General features: G+C 45.2%; 3 protein-coding genes across 3 annotated transcripts in view; 2 read left to right on the forward strand and 1 right to left on the reverse strand.

The window, feature by feature from the left end:
- Positions 1–17,306, reverse strand: part of kek6 (kekkon 6) — a 1,119,682-nt gene that overhangs the window by 668,044 nt on the left and 434,332 nt on the right. Inside the window, exon 2 of the mRNA XM_065218988.1 lies at positions 12,279–12,297. The gene's annotated coding sequence lies outside the window, so the exon portion shown is untranslated. The remainder of the gene's footprint in view (positions 1–12,278; positions 12,298–17,306) is intronic.
- LOC135698861 (uncharacterized protein K02A2.6-like) lies at positions 1,254–3,317 on the forward strand. The gene has a single exon (XM_065219006.1). The coding sequence runs from the start codon at positions 1,254–1,256 to the stop codon at positions 3,315–3,317; it is 2,064 nt and encodes a 687-aa protein (XP_065075078.1).
- Positions 6,162–7,231, forward strand: LOC135698862 (uncharacterized). The gene is made up of 2 exons (XM_065219007.1): positions 6,162–6,341; positions 6,410–7,231. Exons 1-2 carry the CDS (start codon positions 6,162–6,164, stop codon positions 7,229–7,231), a joined length of 1,002 nt encoding a protein of 333 aa, XP_065075079.1.

Genomic DNA, 17,306 nt, shown 5'->3' on the forward strand with positions numbered 1-17,306 from the left:
TTCAAAGTTTGTCAAGAAATACATGATTTGGCAAGCGATCTGCTCATGTGGCAAACGGAGTGCGCCATTCGTGACTACCGGGACTGTAAACGGGGAGATCTACCTCAAGGAGTGTCTACAGAAGCGTCTGCTTCCTCTGTTGAAGCAACAAGAGGGCCCTACGATCTTCTGGCCGGATCTAGCTTCGTGCCACTATTCATATGTTGTCCTGGAGCGGTACGAAGCTAACGGGTTCGTACCCAAGGACATGACCCCACCAACGCACCAGAACTAAGGCCCTTCGAAAAATACTGGGCTATTATGAAGCAGGCACTACGGAGCATCCCAAAGAGATCAAATCTGAGGAGACACCTGTTGTAATATTATTACGTACTTTGTGAGTGATACTTGGTTCGTAGTTTGTGAATGTTCCCAACCTTCCTTTCCCTCTCTTGGTCATAGCTCAGTGTGGTTTGAGACTTTGTATCGTACGGACTCAATTAATAAAGCTCGAGTGAATAAGCTAAACCGGTGTTTTTGTTCGTACTAAAACATGGTGTCAGAAGTAAAAGGCTTCTAAAGTGTTTCCGGCGTCATTAAATCGCGGAAGAGACTATTGCGAGGAGAAGCACAGATTCGGAGAGTGAAAAAATCATTTGCCACGGTGATAATTGCCAGCTGCTTGCGTCGGCGGTTTTCGAGAGCAAGCGTGTCGGGTCCTGTTCGGCGGCCATATTTTTTTCGCTTCATGCTGAGTGTAGTGTGTTTTCCCGAAATTTGTGATAAACTGGATGCAAAATGAATGACGATCAGTTTTCGCGTTTCATGCAACAGCAGAATAATGTGTTGCGCGAAATCGTGAACTCGTTGCAGAATGTGCAAGTGCAGTAACCACAACAAGTACAAGGGCAGCCTCAGTTGCAAATGGCTGCCAGTTCGACAGCATCGTCTGTCCCGCTCCCTCCACCGCTCGAACTAAGTGAAGACATGGAGGAGAATTTTGATTTTTTTTTTTTTCTACTAACTGGAAAAACTACGCGAGTGCTATTGGAATGGATGAGTGGCCACAGGAGCAGAACAAGCAGAAAACCAGCATTTTGTTGTCAGTGATCGGTAGTGCTGCGCTTAAAAAATTCTTCAATTTTGGGTTGTCGGAAGAACAACGGCGTACCCCAGAAGCAGCTCTGGAGGCGATAAAAGTGAAAGTAGTGCGCGAAAGAAACAAAATCGTAGACTGGTTCGAATTTTTCTCGCTCGTGCAACAACCTGTGGAAATGATTGATGACTATGCGGCGCGATTGAAAAGCTTGGCCAAGTTGTGCAAATTCGGTGTGCTGGAGGATGACTTGATTACCTATAAGACTGTTACCTCTAACAAGTGGCCCAAACTGCGTGCTAAAATGTTGACGATGCAAAACCTAACGGAAGTGAAAGTTATTGACTTGTGCCGAGCGGAAGAAATCGCTGAAAAACATGCTGGTGCGATGGGTGCCAGTAGTGTTGACGTGAATCTCGTACGGAAGCAGAAGAATATGAAGTGCAAGTACTGTGGAGATCGGCACGAATTCGCGAAAGGAGTATGCCCAGCATTGGGCAAGAAGTGTAACGTGTGTGGTGGTAAAAACCATTTCGGAAAAGTTTGCAAATCGGATCGCAAGCAAAAAGGCAGAAGCGAAGGTAGAAGCCGAAGAAGAGTGAAGAAAGTGCAAGAAGACTATAGCGACATTGAAGAAAGCGGCAGTGCGACCAGTGATAATGAAGAATTGGAAAGCAGTAGTGATGAGGCTGTTATCGGCAAGGTGTATGATTTTTCGGAGTCGGGAGGAAACGTGATGGCTGATTTGGAGCTATTTGTTGGTGGAAAATGGCAGATGGTGCAATGTGAGCTGGACACGGGCGCTAACACTAGTCTGGTTGGTTATAACAGGATTAAGCAAGCAACCGGTTGTGATCGTTTGGAGCTGCTTCCTTCGAAATATCGTTTGCAGAGTTTCGGAGGCGGCACCATACCTGTCCTTGGTGAGATAAGGTTGCCATGTAAGAGAACAGACCGTAAGTACACACTCGTATTACAAGTCGTGGAGGTTAGCCATAAACCGCACCTATCTGCAAAAGTTTGCAAAACTCTTGGCTTCATCAAGTTTTGCAACTCGGTTTCGATTGCTTCATCACCATCGGAAGAACAGCTGCTAAATATTTACCGTATCAAGGCTCAGCAAATTATCAATCAACATAGCGGTATATTTGAGGGCTACGGTAGATTTCCTGGTGTGGTCTCGCTGGAACTGGATCCTAAAGTATCTCCATCAATTCAGCAGCCACGTCGTGTACCAATTGCGATGCGAGACAAGCTGAAGAAGGAGTTGAAGAAGTTGGAGAAGGACGGACTAATTGTGAAAGAGCAGCAGCATACGGAATGGGTTAGCAATATAGTTCTCGTGAAGCGAGGTGGTAAGGATTCAGACTCAATCAGGATCTGTTTGGATCCAATACCCCTAAACAAGGCGCTGAAACGGCCAAATCTGCAGTTTACAACGATCGATGAGATATTACCAGAGCTGGGAAAAGCCAAAGTGTTCTCTACAGTTGATGCCAAAAAGGGCTTTTGGCATGTGGTTCTGGATCAACCAAGCAGTCGACTAACAACGTTTTGGACTCCCTTCGGAAGATATCGCTGGATTCGTTTGCCCTTCGGCATTGCTCCTGCACCGGAAATCTTCCAGATGAAGCTTCAAGAGGTGATTCAGGACCTGGAAGGAGTTGAATGCATTGCGGATGATGTGTTGATCTACGGAGTTGGAGATACCCTGCAAAATGCTCTTTTGAACCACAATAGATGTCTTGCAAAACTGCTAACTCGCCTTGAAGAAAATAATGTGAAGTTGAATAAAACTAAGCTGAAGTTGTGCTTGACTTCGGTAAAGTTTTATGGGCATGTACTGACGACCCGAGGATTGCAGCCCGACGAAAGCAAGATCGAAACCATCAAGAACTATCCTAAGCCGGAAGATCGGAAACAACTACAACGGTTCATAGGGATGGTTAACTACCTGAGTCGCTTTATTCCAAACTTAAGCTCCAATATTGCGGTTTTGAGACGGTTGATTGCAGTCAAGGAACCTTGGATCTGGGAAGAGAAAGAAGAAGAGGAGTTCAACCGTGTCAAGTCTTTGGTTGCTGACACTCGATCTTTGCAGTACTATGACGTCAACCAACCCTTGAGAATCGAATGTGATGCAAGCTCCTTTGGTTTAGGCACTGCTGTGTTCCAGTCTAATGGAGTGATCGGCTACGCATCTCGCCGTGAGAGGCTACAGAGAAGAATTATGCACAAATAGAAAAGGAGTTGCTAGCCATTCTATTTTCATGTGTACGATTTGATCAGCTAATCGTGGGTAATCCGAGGACGATTGTGAGAACTGATCACAAGCCGTTGGTGAACGTGTTCAGGAAGCCTCTGTTGTCTGCGCCGAAACGACTGCAGCATATGCTGTTGAGTCTGCAACGGTATAACTTGGAGATACAGTTTGTCAAAGGCAAGGAAAATGTTGTAGCCGACGCCATTTCCCGGGCTCCATTGGATGCAGGACAACCTGAGGATCAATTCAACAAGCGGAACATCTATCACGTGTTCAGATAGTTGGAGGAAATAAACCCAAGCAACTTCCTCAATATCACCGATGAGCGTTTGACGGAAGTTATGCTAAGACGGAAAAAGATCCTTCAATGCAACAGATCATCAGCTATATCCGTGAAGGCTGGCCTGTGTCAATAGATAAAGTGCCGGATGGAGTGAAAATTTTCTACAAACATCGAAATGAGCTCAGCTTCCTGGATGGGCTTGTATTCAGAAATGACCGTATCCATACCTGCTACGACGTAAAATGACCGACAAAGTACATGTTAGCCACAACGGAGTTGAAGGAACGTTGAAGCTGGCTCGGGCTAATGTGTTCTGGCCTGGCATGAGCACCCAGATTAAAGAAGCTGTCACTAATTGTGGAATTTGCGCAAAATACTGTTCATCCCAGCCAACTCCACCTATGCAAAGTCATGCAATTCCTGTATACCCATTCCAACTCGTGTCCATGGATGTATTCTTCGCGGAATATCAAGGAGAAAATTCCTCGTTACTGTCGACCACTACTCTGATTTTTTTGAGGTTGACATGCTGAAGGATCTGACTCCAAGAAGCACCATTTCAATCTGCAGGAAGAATTTCTCTCGTCACGGCAAACCCCAGTTGGTTATTACGGACAACGGAACCAATTTTATGAACAAGGAATGGAGAAAGTTCGCGGAAGAATGGGAGTTTCAGCATTCGACATCGGCTCCTCACCACCAGCAGGCCAACGGGAAGTCGGAGGCAGCTGTAAAAATTGCAAAGCGACTGTTGAAGAAGTCAGAAGAATCTGGTGTTGATTTTTGGTATGCTCTTTTGCACTGGCGGAATATACCAAATAAAATTGGATCCAGCCCAGCTGCTCGTCTATTTTCACGGAATACGCGATGTGGACTTCCAACGTGTGTGGAAAATTTGATGTCGAAACCAGTTCAAGGTGTACCCAAGAGTATCGAGGAAAACCGACGAAAGACGAAGTATCACTATGACAAAACGACAAGAAACCTACCAATGCTTGAAACAGGATCACCAGTGTACGTGCAGTTGCATCCAGAATCAACGAAACAGTGGACTCCTGGTACGGTTGCTAATAAGATGAATGAGCGTTCGTACATGGTGAACGTAGATGGAGCGCTTCATCGACGTGATTTGGTTAACTTGAAGCCGCGTAAAGAACCTGTTGCGCCTGTTATTCCCCCTTCGCCTGCTCTAAATGAATCAGGCAATTCTGAGGATGTCCCAGCAATAAGTGTTACGGAGAACCCTTCGTTGTTGGTACCTGACAAAAGTGTTACGATTCAATCTCCATCAAAATCGGATGAATCCTCAGTCGGAATGGATACCGTGAAGACTCCGATACGGATTACAACACCTAGACGAGAATGTCAAGCATCAGGATTGATGAAAAAAATCAAAGACCGAATAGAGAAATACGTTTGCCTACTAAATTCAAAGACTATGACCTTCATTAACTTTTTATTATAAAACAGGGAAGATGTTGTAATATTATTACATACTTTGTGAGTGATACTTGGTTCGTAGTTTGTGAATGTTCCCAACCTTCCTTTCCCTCTCTTGGTCATAGCTCAGTGTGGTTTGAGACTTTGTATCGTTGTGACTCAATTAATAAAGCTCGAGTGATTAAGCTATAGCGGTGTTTTTGTTCGTACTAAAACAACGCCATTTTCACTGTACCACTGCAGTGCACTGTTGGTGGAAATTGAGTAGTGGCAGCTTGCCAAGGCTGGCCAGAATAGGCAATCCACTTTCTCTTCCTGCCCAGGAATTTGATCGAAAACTGCGAGGAGTGGATAGACCGGGATTTTTGCTGCTCCGGTGAAGCCATGATGTAAACAAATGAACTTATCATGACAACCAATGTCTATTGTGATTCTATACACTCTTAGCTGGATTTAGTGAAATTTTGAAAAATTGTCTCAAAAAATGTCTTAATGGCAGCGCTTTTAATATGCTCGTGTTCAACCTTTAATAGGGTTGATCCAGAATTAACAAATACACGGGATATGGGATTTGAGCTAATTGGAACCAAACACTGATTGGACGGCAATTTCAAGAGATAACTTCCTGAAGTCGTTGTAGAAGTTGCTAAGCAGATAGTTGTGCACCTTTCCAAATATGTACACTGGAGACTAGACCTCTGGAAGATCCGGAACATCTGTAAAAGTGGTCAATTCAGGAAACTGGTCCTAGAGCTCTGCGATTTTTTTCGAAACCACTTATAGGCGTCTTATCAGAATGAATTTGAAGATGTGACCGGAAAATGGTCCGAGGGGACCACGTAATTGACCTCCGAAAGATCCAAAACATCCGTTAAAGTAGTCCATTCATGAAACTGATCCTGGAGCTCCGTAGTTTTATCGAAACCACCCATTAAGTCTTATCAGAATGATCCGAATATGGACACTGGAGACTAGGCCTCTGGAAGATCCGGAACATCTGTAAAAGTGGTCAATTCACGAAACTGATTCTAAAGCTCCGCGTTTTCTCAAAACCTCTCATATACGTCTTGTCAGAATTGATTCGAAGCTGTGACCGGAATATGGACGAATGGACCAGAGAAAGAAAAAGGAAAAAGGAGCGGATTAACCCGCTGTTTACCCCGATGAAGGACGTCGCCCAGCTTAGGGGTGAGCTGGCAAAACGCAAATTGTTCCCACGATTCAAAATCTGTAGCGTTGGAACAAAGATCATGTGCTCCAGCCTACAGCAGTACAAGTCGGTCGGTGACCTGCTGAAGAATAGCACAGTGGAGTTTTACACTTACGGCCTTCGATGAAACCATTAAAGGTTGTTTTACAAGGTCTGCCGTCGTACGAAGCGGCTACCGTAAAAGAAGAACTGGTGAGGCTCGGATTGAAACCAGAGGCAGTCCACCCAATGAATCGACGGCCTATGCTCAATACAAACTATCATGACCAACTGTTTCTGGTCCACCTCACGAAGGACTCCACCACCCTTGCTGCGCTGTTTCAGGTCATTATCGACTGGGAATACTACAAGCCGCAACACCGTGATGTGACCCAATGCACAAGTTGCCTCTCCTTCGGCCATGGCCCGAAGAACTGTCATATGAAACCACGCTGCGACAAGTGTGCTATGGCCCACTTGACGGCGACCTGTGCTCCAGCTGATGACACCGACCCGAAGTGCGTGAATTGCGGCGGAACTCACCGTGCCACTACTCGGGACTGTCCCAAGCGAACGGAATTCATCACCATGAGGAAGAAGGTGGCTACTAACAACCAGCCAGGCCGGCATCGAAATAAACGTGTACCACCAGCCATCACGGCCAAACAATACCCGGCAATCCATCCTCGTCGTCTGGTCCCAAATCTTCCACCACTACCTCTCAACAACAGTCAAAAAGCCGCGCCCTCAGCTCAGCATCGCCTCACTACTGCTGCAGCTCTGCCAAATCAAGCTTCTGCCTCGGCGCCTGGACTATTGTATGCCCGTGTTGCCTCAGGTGACTCAGTTGACGAATATCCGTTAACATCAGAGGAACTAGTAACGCTGGTTGCAGAGGTGATCGTCATTCTGCGCACCTGCAAGACTCGATCTGAACAGCTTCATGCTGCCTTGTCACTCGTCACCAAGTATGGACCGTGAAGCTATAAAAATTGCAAATTGGAACGCTTGCTCACTGACGAACAAGCATAGAGAGCAACTCGATTTCCTCAACACCAAGGAGGTCGACATTGAACGTATTCCTTCCCGACTTCCGGCTCGTCAGACTTGATCGCACCTGCTCTGGAGGTGGAGGAGTGGCCATCGTTGCAAGACGTAGCATCAGTTGCCGGCTGCTACCAAACTTCCAGCTGAAAACAATTGAAGCCTTCGGAGTGGAGGTGAGCACATCACATGGCCCAATCACCATCATCGCGGCCTACTGCCCCAAGCAAACTAACATCAGGGACGGGTCGTCCGTGGTCCTCCGCAAAGACATCATCAAACTCACCTGGAGGAGCGGGAACTTTATCATCGCTGGCGATCTGAACGCAAAACATCAAGCTTGGGGCAACGGTCGGAGCAATATAAACGGCATCATCCTCAATAAAGACCTGCAAGAGGGCCACTATACCATCTTGGCCCCGGACTTTCCCACGCAGTTGAGTCGGTCTGGGGTCCATGCGACCATCGACATCTTCGTAAGCAACATGGGACACAACGTCTCGCAACCTGTGGCATTCCAGGAGCTGCGCTCGGACCACTACCTGGTGGTGGCTGAAGTTGGATCCTCGGTAAACCGATTCGAAGCTTTCCGGCGCAATATCAACACTGCGTCGACACAACCATCGACTACGATCTCCAACCGGGGACGTCGGAAGATGTTGACCGGTGTCTACAACCATCGAGGAGGCGATCTCACGGGCCAGGGAACAACACGTGCCAGTATCCAGACAGGTGAGTAACACTCTGAACCTTGAAAGCCCTACCAAAGATCTCATTAGACTCCGTTACACCATTCGTAGGCAGTACCAGCGTACTGGCCTGCCTAATTTGAAAACCAATTGTGATCGACTAACAAAGATCATTCAGGCCAGGATGGTGGATCTCAGAAATAACGATCTCTCCCAGATTGTGCTAAGCCCTTCTGAAAACTTACAAAAATTCTTAAAAACAAGCTTAGGCCCATTCCCCCACTGACCCCACTGGATCGTCCCGGCGACCCAGTGGTTCATCTGATAACTCCTGAAGAGAAGACTGCCGCGATAGGTCAACACTTCGTCCGCTCCCATAATCTCGGACAAAACATCGTCAGTTCTCATGAATCTGAGGTTGCTGAAAATGCAACCAATTTTTGTCAAGTTCCTAACATTTTTCCAGAGGAATCCGAGATTACGGCTGACGAACTGTTAGCCTATATCAAATCATCTAAAAACATGAAAGCCCCAGATTTCGACAACATCCTTAATCTGGAACTCAAACACTTGAGTAAGAGACTCTACAACCATCTGGCACTGATTTTTAATCTGTGCCTCAGACTTGGCTACTTTGCCACGTGTTGAAAGTCAGCTAAAGTCATACCCATCCGGAAACCTGGGAAGGATCCGTCCTCTCCTTCAAGTTATCGACCAATCAGCCTTCTCTCAGGGTTATCAAAACTGTTCGAAAGAGCAGTCTACCACCGGCTCCTAACATCTGCCGATGAAAACAACTTGTTACTCGAGGAACAGTTTGGTTTTCGGAAAAGGTCGTTCGACCGTCCACCAGCTGACTCGAGTAACAAACATTCTCAGACGGAACAAGTCTGTTTCGAAAACATCTGCCATGGCGTTGTTGGATGTTGAAAAAGCGTTCGATAATGTCTGGCATGATGGCCTGGTGTTCAAATTGCAGCAGTACGGTCTTCCAATCTTCCTAGTGAAGATCAGACATCTATCAGACAGGACGTTCCGAGTCTCTCTGAATGGCATCACATCGGATGCTTCAACATCGGTGCCGGGGTTCCACAAGGAAGCATCCTTGGCCCCATCCTATTCAACCTGCTCACCTCCGATATGCCGGCTCTCCCTGGTGGTGGATCGTTGTCTCTGTTTGCAGATGACACATCCATCGTCTACAAGGGTAGGGTCATCGGAGCTCTGACTGCCAAACTTCAGAGAGGCCTGGACGACCTGTCTGAATACGTCAACAGCTGGAAGATCCGTATCAACGCGGCAAAGAGGTCGTGTACCTTGGGCTAACACTAGACAGCAAGCTTCTTTTCAGGGAGCACGTTGACAAAACGAAAACCAAGTGCAACATCTTGATAAGATCGTTGTATCCACTTATCAAAAGGAAATCAACCCTGTCCCTGAAAAATAAGCTTGCTGTCTACAAACAAATCATCCTTCCTGTAATCGAGTACGGTATGCCAATGTGGGAGAGTTGCGCAAAATGCCATCACCTTAAACTCCAAAGGATCCAAAACAAGATCTTTAGGATGGTCCTAAACAGTCCCTCGCGGACTAGAAATTCTGAGGTCCACCTCCTAGCTGGAACTCAAACATTAGAAGAACGGAGAGTGTTCATCCTGGAAGGTTCAGCTACACTTGTCTGAGATCAAGTCACCAGAGCATACGTGATCTAGCACGTTAGGTTAAGTTATGCTCGTAGTTAGGTAGGTTATCACTTTTTTTCCAATTCAAACAAAACACACCCCTTAAGGGGTATGCTGTGAAGTAAGTTCCAAAACAAAAATATTAAATTAGAACAACAAATCAAACGAAGCTGGAGAGCCGGGTAGTCTAATCAATAAAAATGTAAAATCAATTTCCAATCATAAACAAACACAAAATTAACATAAACAGGTTATGTCTAATGGCCAAGTTATCATTTATGTCTCGCATCGCGATGATACAGTCCACAAACTTAGTAAAGAGAACACCGAATTATAGCGCCGTTGAAAATATAAACCGTCGTCGGACAAGCCGAAGCCAGAACAGTCCTTTTCAGAGCTATGAGTTAAGTGGAATTTTCAGTCGAGCTTTTCTGTGTTCCTGTTGTGGGAATGAGGGAATTGGCCAAATCAGCTGGAATCCTCCGAGCCGAGGATTGCCACACCATCTCCAGTGTCCGTAATTGGATAAAGAGTATGTATAAAAAACAAAGAAAACAAAAGATACGACCGGAATTTGGACCCTGGGGACCACGGGATGTTCCACCAGAAGATACGGATCAACCGTAAAAGTGGTCAATTCATGAAACTGTTCCTAGAGATCCTCGACATTAGTGCGCACAAGCAACGGGGTCGTCCTGAGAGCCATCTCGAAGATTTGCGTGCTTCCAACAACTAATTTTCGATACAGTCCAACACAATGCAGTCGATCGAAGTGAGATTATGGCTATGTTAATTTATGTCTCCTACTTGAACTGTACTACTTATTGCTAAAATTACCTATTTCATGCAAACTTCAGGTAATGTCCCATTTGTCCCAATTATCCTTCTTCTGTAAAAACTAAATAGGGTAAATTATGGCTTCGGCAACCGAAATTGAAACGTTTATTTCACTGTATTTTCCCATCAAAACTCTTCGCTGAATGTATTAAGCCGATTCCTTACCTTTTCAGCTTAAATCTGATTACATTTTTACGACTGTGAATTCCTGTTATACCATATTTTTCTTTAAATGAAATATACATACTACAAAATACGGCTGATTTCGAGTTGCCGATAATAGAACAGCTGGTTAACACGCAGTTCAAATGGAAAGGGTGCCGAAGAAAAAGAGACTGCCGACAATAGTCACTCTCACCTGAGAAGTTTGGAGCGTTGTAAAAACATGTTCAACCCGTTTTGATCAATTCTGTCGATTGGAATTGGTAGAACAGCAAGCAGCAGATAAATGTCAACAAACAAACCTGTCATGTATGTGTGTGACGCTGAGAAATCGCTAATAGAAGTTTGGACGCTGCTTAGATTGACGAGAATACGTAAATTCCCCTACATCAAATGGACAATTCAGTTGACTAAGTTGAGGGCGATCTCATATAAAAATCTGTTGTTTTCCGTACTGAATACCAATGCTGTCGACGCCAGGGAGGCAGCTCCCACACCTTGATCCTACCTATCGACCCATCAACTCATGGACTGGGGACCAACGGCTTTACTTCTCTCAGAAAATCCCAGTGGGCCCAGGCCCTTTGGGGTGAGAGGCAATCGCGTTTACCACTACACCACCGGCGCCGCTCTACGATGGTTCTTGTTGTGTTCCGTAGGTTTTGCTTTAAGTTTCATAGCATCCCAAAGTCCGTAATGTAATGCCGGACAGATGAAGCAAAGCGAAAATCAATTTTATTGGCTACACATTGTTCAACGTTGGTCACCAGTTGAGAAAATCCATAGCTTGACAAACAAGGTAAAATTGTAAACGGGCCAGAAACACATATTTCTTTCACAGTTCCGAATTCGATCAGTCACGCTCCGTTTGTTCAGCGTCAACTGACAACAATTTTAATTTGATTTTTATGGCAAATTTTATTGGTCATCATCCTCACCGGAAAAAATACCCCCCTTTTGTCATGATCCCTTTTGTCCCATCGTCACCGTTGACGTCTTCAGCGGGATGGAAACATCCGAAGGTCCTTCCTCTCGTTCCGTCATCGAGATTTGAGCACACAAAAAGTAGCCTCCAGTCCCATTGTTGAGGCGAATTTTCCCCATGAAAACACACAACCCAACAATGTCAACCAATCATCAATACCTGTCTGTGGTCCGTTGCTTCCACACCCAAGGCACTCCACTCGAATGCAGCGAAGCTTTTCCGTCCCTAGTAATAAAGCATCACACTGGGGGCGGTGGGACGCGGCGAGCATTTCGTTGTATAGGGAGCTACCTGATCTCCGAGAAGAAGAATGACCAGAGTGATTCAGCGGTTTTGTTCCGTGTTTGCCAGCTGTAGCGTTGTGTCGACGGTCTTATTGAAAAAGAACCCACGTGTGGGTTATTGGCATCCTTCAACGCCGAACGCCGAGCACCGGGAACACCGGAGCTCAAAGGACTCCAGTTGCTGGTGTGGAAGAATGTGCAACTCACTGTGAGTAAGTTGTTTTGTACCTTGCCAGGATGCCTGGGCGTCCGAAGGCGGACGGATGCGATGGATAAAAGCGCAGGGCATGAAATCGTTTAACAAGAACAACCGACAACAATGTGGGTTGAGCGGGAAAAACTTACCTTACTCAAACGTTGTCATCTGGAACAAGACGCAAGAAAAGGCAAATATTAGGAAATGGGAAAAAGTATTGAGATTTGTTTGTAGAGATTTTTTTTTTGCGTTCTCGGAAGAAAGTTGTTGACTGACATTTGGGTCTAATTGGCCGGAGGAAAGTGATTTGGATGTGCTTTTTCCTGCTAGGAGTTGGATGATTGACTCATTGCTTTTGTTGGACATGGCGGATGATTGCGGCGATAAAGTTTATTTATTTATTTTTTCTTATTTTTATTATTACTAGGGTTTTGGAATTTTAATTTTATCATTCTGGATCAATGTAATTAACAGCATACCTATAAAAAAGAACGGCATAGCAAGTGCTTTATCGTGTAAAGTGCTCGAAAAATCATTCCCAAATCTCATTAATTGCACCCTCTTGAGAGAATAAAGTCACGAGCAGGCTTGCTGAAACTCCTCAACCTCACTGAAGGTTTAAAAACACTCTTGTCACCTCGAGCGAGTAGCCACAGGAATATAGAAGAAGTAAACAAAAACTCCTCGAGAGAGAGAGGGAGAGTGAACTTCAGCGAGAGGATGGTTTGACAAGAGGTGTGCTTTTCGAGACTCCGGATGACTTTTTTGTTCGACGCAAGAAGCTCAGAGTTCACCCAGAGTGAGAGTAAGAGCGTGTGATTGAAAACATGAACATGAATGGCAGCAAACCTCACTATCATTTTATCCCTCTTATTTTTGACGTTGGATAACGTCTTTCAGCAACATACGTGGGTACAAAATTGAAACCAGTCATTTTGGATGCGTTACGAAAAATTAAAATATTTTGAACGATAATAACTCAACCGTCTCTCGATAGATTTACGAGATAATGGCATCAATCGATTGGAAATATTTCTAGCAATTTGCTCAATGTTTCAAAACTATTGATTTCATTCTGTAAACTATTGAAAAATGGTTAAAAGTAAACCATTGTCTAAAGATGGTGAAAATCGATTGATTTTTTTATATTCTTATACTTTCTCCAACCGAGTCATCAGATGCGAGTATCTGACACCTCGGATATTTTCTGTTCTACTATATAAGCGTCCAACAAGGTCACCCGTTCCATCATTGTCTATCCGATCGTCGACCCAGCAGCAGAGCAGCAGAGCAGCAGTACCAGAGCAGTGGAAGCAGAGCAGCGGCAGCAGAACCTGGGGGCGAAAGGGCAACTACGCCGAGTGCGTTGGTGCCAGTGCTCCGGTATACTGGGCCGCCGTCATGGAATGCCCAGCTGCTGCAGTTCTCAGTCGGTCGTATTCACCGTCTGCTCCGCAAGGGCAACTACGCCGAGCGCGTTGGAAAAATGGCCCTTTTCAGGGCCACAACATTATCAAGAAAGAGTTTAACGTACGTATGCGAGTATCTGACACCTCAGATATTTTCTGTTCTACTATATAAGCGTCCAACAAGGTCGCCCGTTCCATCATTGTCAACAACATCAGCCCAACAAAACGGCCCATTTCAGTACCACCAAACTTTCGCAAAAAAGTTATTAAGGAATATTCTTAAAATATAATATACACAATTAAGTACAACACATAACAGACGTTATTCAACGCCAACCCTGCGGTCGTATCTAGTATACAACCCTTCCAACTTTTTTTTCTTGGTTTGTTTTCGTCGATCTTGTTTTCCGTACTGAGTACCAATGCTACCGACGTCAGAGAGGCAGCTTTCACATCTGGACCCTACATATCGACCCATCAACTAATGAACCGGGGACCAACGCCTTTACTTCCCTTCCGAAGAGGGCGTGATCAGAGATGTTATGCCTCAGAACCGGCGCCGACTGAGATTGAACCCGGGCCTACTGGGGTGAGAGGTAATCACGCTTATCACTACACCACCGGCGGCGCTATTTTGACGTAGGACTTCGTCTGTGATTTCTATATGGGGGTACACTTTGTGAAAACCGAAAATGGAACATGTAACAACATTATGAAAGATTTTGATCGTTAATAACTCAGCTGCCCCTGGACCAATTTCAATAATTTTATCACCAATCGATCAGATATATTTCTATGCATCTGTTAAGTTTGAGACTGTATCATTTTTCAAAATGTCACTATTAAAAATCGCCCGAATGTGCAACTGTTACTATAATAATTAAAATTATCACTCTTGCCTGCGAAAATTGATTTCCCTAAAACAGATTTCAAAGTTGAATCCCATCCGGTCTCACCAAACGGTGTTTATTGAATCACCGCGTGGTGAGTGGTGGTGTTCTCCAATACACAACGAAAGGCTGCCTGCAAGCAGCAAGCTGCAGCCCACATGAGCATCCATAGAAGGAGGAAGAAGTCGCACCGCAATTGATGGGAATCAGTAGCTCTTCGTGAGTTGCTGTAGGCCAACTATGTCAAGCGCGTCATACTAAAGAGTATAAACCGAGAGAACCCCGCTCAAATTCCTATTCCTACACAAAACACAAACTCTTGCTGCAGTTAATAAATACGATTTATTATATAAGACCACGTAGTCCTACGTCACCATTGCGTACAACCCCTTAAGGTTGTCCCTTGTAGTTTTTTATCCCCCTTCGCTCACAAGCTCTGAAGCTCAGTGGAATGATTTGGCACTAGGCATTCAACTCGCTAGTGAGGCTCCATCAAGCTTGGTCACGAGCGAATCTGCAAAGCAAATCTCACGCTTGAGATTCTCCTGCAATTTCATGCAATCACACTCACAACGCCAAAAAATCATTCCACGTTAAACTCATAAAATCTGCTCAATCGAGTAACGCACAATCAAGACTAATAATAATAATAAACAACACCTAAATATAAAGCAATTAATCTTGACGTAGGACTACGTCTTTCTTTACTCTACTGGGGACACAATAAGCAATCGAAAATGAGGCATGTAACGAAAATGGGGAAGATTTCAAATGGGAAATTCATTTGCAGTTGGGTTCTTGGTGAAAGAGAAAATCGATAAAGAGAGTCGATCAACAATGATAGGCCCTTTTCTCGTATTGCGAGATTTCACCATATTCAGAAAGCATCTCTGGAGTTTGACAGTAAGAGCTCCGATGAATCTTTCCTTGTAGACGATGCGTCAAGACAAGCAGAGACAACGTTCCACCCTAACGGCTGTTTCTCGGCGAGCGCTATCTGACATGTGCTCAGTGCTACTTGAGCCGCGGTTGATCTTAGGGGATTTTAATTCCCACGGTACAGGCTGGAGAGAGCTGTACGATGACAACCGCTCAACCATCATCTATGACCTATGCGACGATTTCAATATGACCATTCTAAACACCGGTAACTCGAATAGCCAAACCTACAGCAAGAGAGAGCAGACTTGACTTGTCACTCTGTTCGAACTCACTATCATTGGATTGCATGTGGGAGGTAATCCAAGACCCCTATGGTAGTGATCATTTGCCAATCAAAATTTCGATTTCCAACGGTTCCTCCTCACAGTGTCCAATCAACATCGCCTACGATCTCACGAGAAACATCAATTGGGAAGAATACGCGAACGCGGTCCGTGACGGTTCAGAATCGGTCGACGTTTTCTTTCCGTTGGATGAGTACTCCTTCCTATCACGGCTCATAGTGGATTGCGCGCTTCAAGCACAAACGAAGCCTGTTCCTGGCACTACCATTCGCAAACGTCCTGTGTGGTGGGACCAGGAATGCACCGACGTGAATAACGAGAAGTCTACCGCGTTTAAACAGTTTCGTAAATACGGTTCCCGCGAATACTTTGAGCGGTATACGGAGCTAGAGGAAAAGTTTAAGAGCTTGGTCAGGGCCAAAAAACGCGATTACTGGTGTCGGCTCGTCGAAAGGCTATCGCGAGACACTTCCATGCAAGCGCTCTGGAATGTCGGCAGGAGAATGCGTAACGCGGCATCGTCGGTCAACGAGAACAAGGAGTACTCTAACAAGTGGATTTTCGACTTCGCGCGTAAGGTTTGTCCCGATTCGGTTCCGGTTCGATGCAACACTCGCGATCCGCCGCTGAAAAAGGATGACATGGATACCCCGTTTTCAATGGTAGAATTCTCAATTGCTCTTCTTCTATGCAATAACTCGGCTCCAGGAATGGATCGAATCATGTTCAACCTGCTCAAGAACCTCCCAGACGTCACAAAGAGGCGATTGTTGAACTTGTTCAATCGATTCCTGGAGCTCAACGTTGTTCCGTATGATTGAAGACAAGTGAGAGTTATCGCCATCCAGAAGCCCGGTAAACTCGCGTCGTATCATAATTCGTACCGATGCTGTCGTGTATTCGGAAGCTGTTAGAAAAAATGATTCTTCTTCATCTGGACAAGTGGGTCGAGGCGAATGGCTTACTCTCAGATACGCAATTTGGATTCCGTAGGGGCAAAGGGACGAACTACTGTCTTGCGTTGCTTTCAACTGAAATCCAATTAGCCTATGCTGAAAAACAGTAGATGGGTTCAATTTTCTTGGACATTAAAGGGGCGTTTGATTATGTTTGCATCGACATCCTTTCGGACAAACTCCATGCAAGTGGGCTTTTTCCGATTATCAACAATTTCCTGTTTAATATGTTGTCCGAGAAACGAATGAGCTTCTCTCATGGCAACTCGGAAATTGCACGAATCAGTTACATGGGTCTTCCACAAGGCTCATGTTTAAGTCCCCTCCTGTACAATTTCTATGTCAAAGACATTGATGAATGTCTGTCCGAAAATTGCACGCTAAGGCCGCTTGCAGATGACGGCGTGGTTTCCATGGTTGGACCAGCAGCACCGGCCCTGCAAGGACCATTGCAAGATACCTTGGATAATTTGTCTACTTGGGCAATGAATCTGGGTATCGAATTCTCTCCGGAGAAAACAGAGATGGTTGTTTTTTCTAGGAAGTTTTTATCCAGCACAGTTTCAGCTTCAACTTATGGGTAGAACAATCACTCACAGCATGTCGTTTAAGTACTTAGGTGTCTGGTTCGATTCCAAGTGCACTTGGGGAAAACAAATAGCGTATCTGAGGCAGAGATGCCAACAGCGAATCAAT

This window comes from Ochlerotatus camptorhynchus, unplaced genomic scaffold (genome assembly GCF_037179485.1).
Source record: "Ochlerotatus camptorhynchus isolate MF236.1 unplaced genomic scaffold, CSIRO-AGI_Acam_v1.1 ptg000096l, whole genome shotgun sequence".
NCBI lineage: Eukaryota > Metazoa > Arthropoda > Insecta > Diptera > Culicidae > Ochlerotatus > Ochlerotatus camptorhynchus.

Coding starts and splice junctions, on each gene's coding strand:
- LOC135698862 (XM_065219007.1), top strand. CDS start 6,162: ATGGACGAATGGACCAGAGAAAGAAAAAGGAAAAAGGAGCGGATTAAC. Junction 6,342..6,409: donor GCCTACAGCAGTACAAGTCG/GTCGGTGACCTG, acceptor AAACCATTAAAG/GTTGTTTTACAAGGTCTGCC.
- LOC135698861 (XM_065219006.1), top strand. CDS start 1,254: ATGATTGATGACTATGCGGCGCGATTGAAAAGCTTGGCCAAGTTGTGC.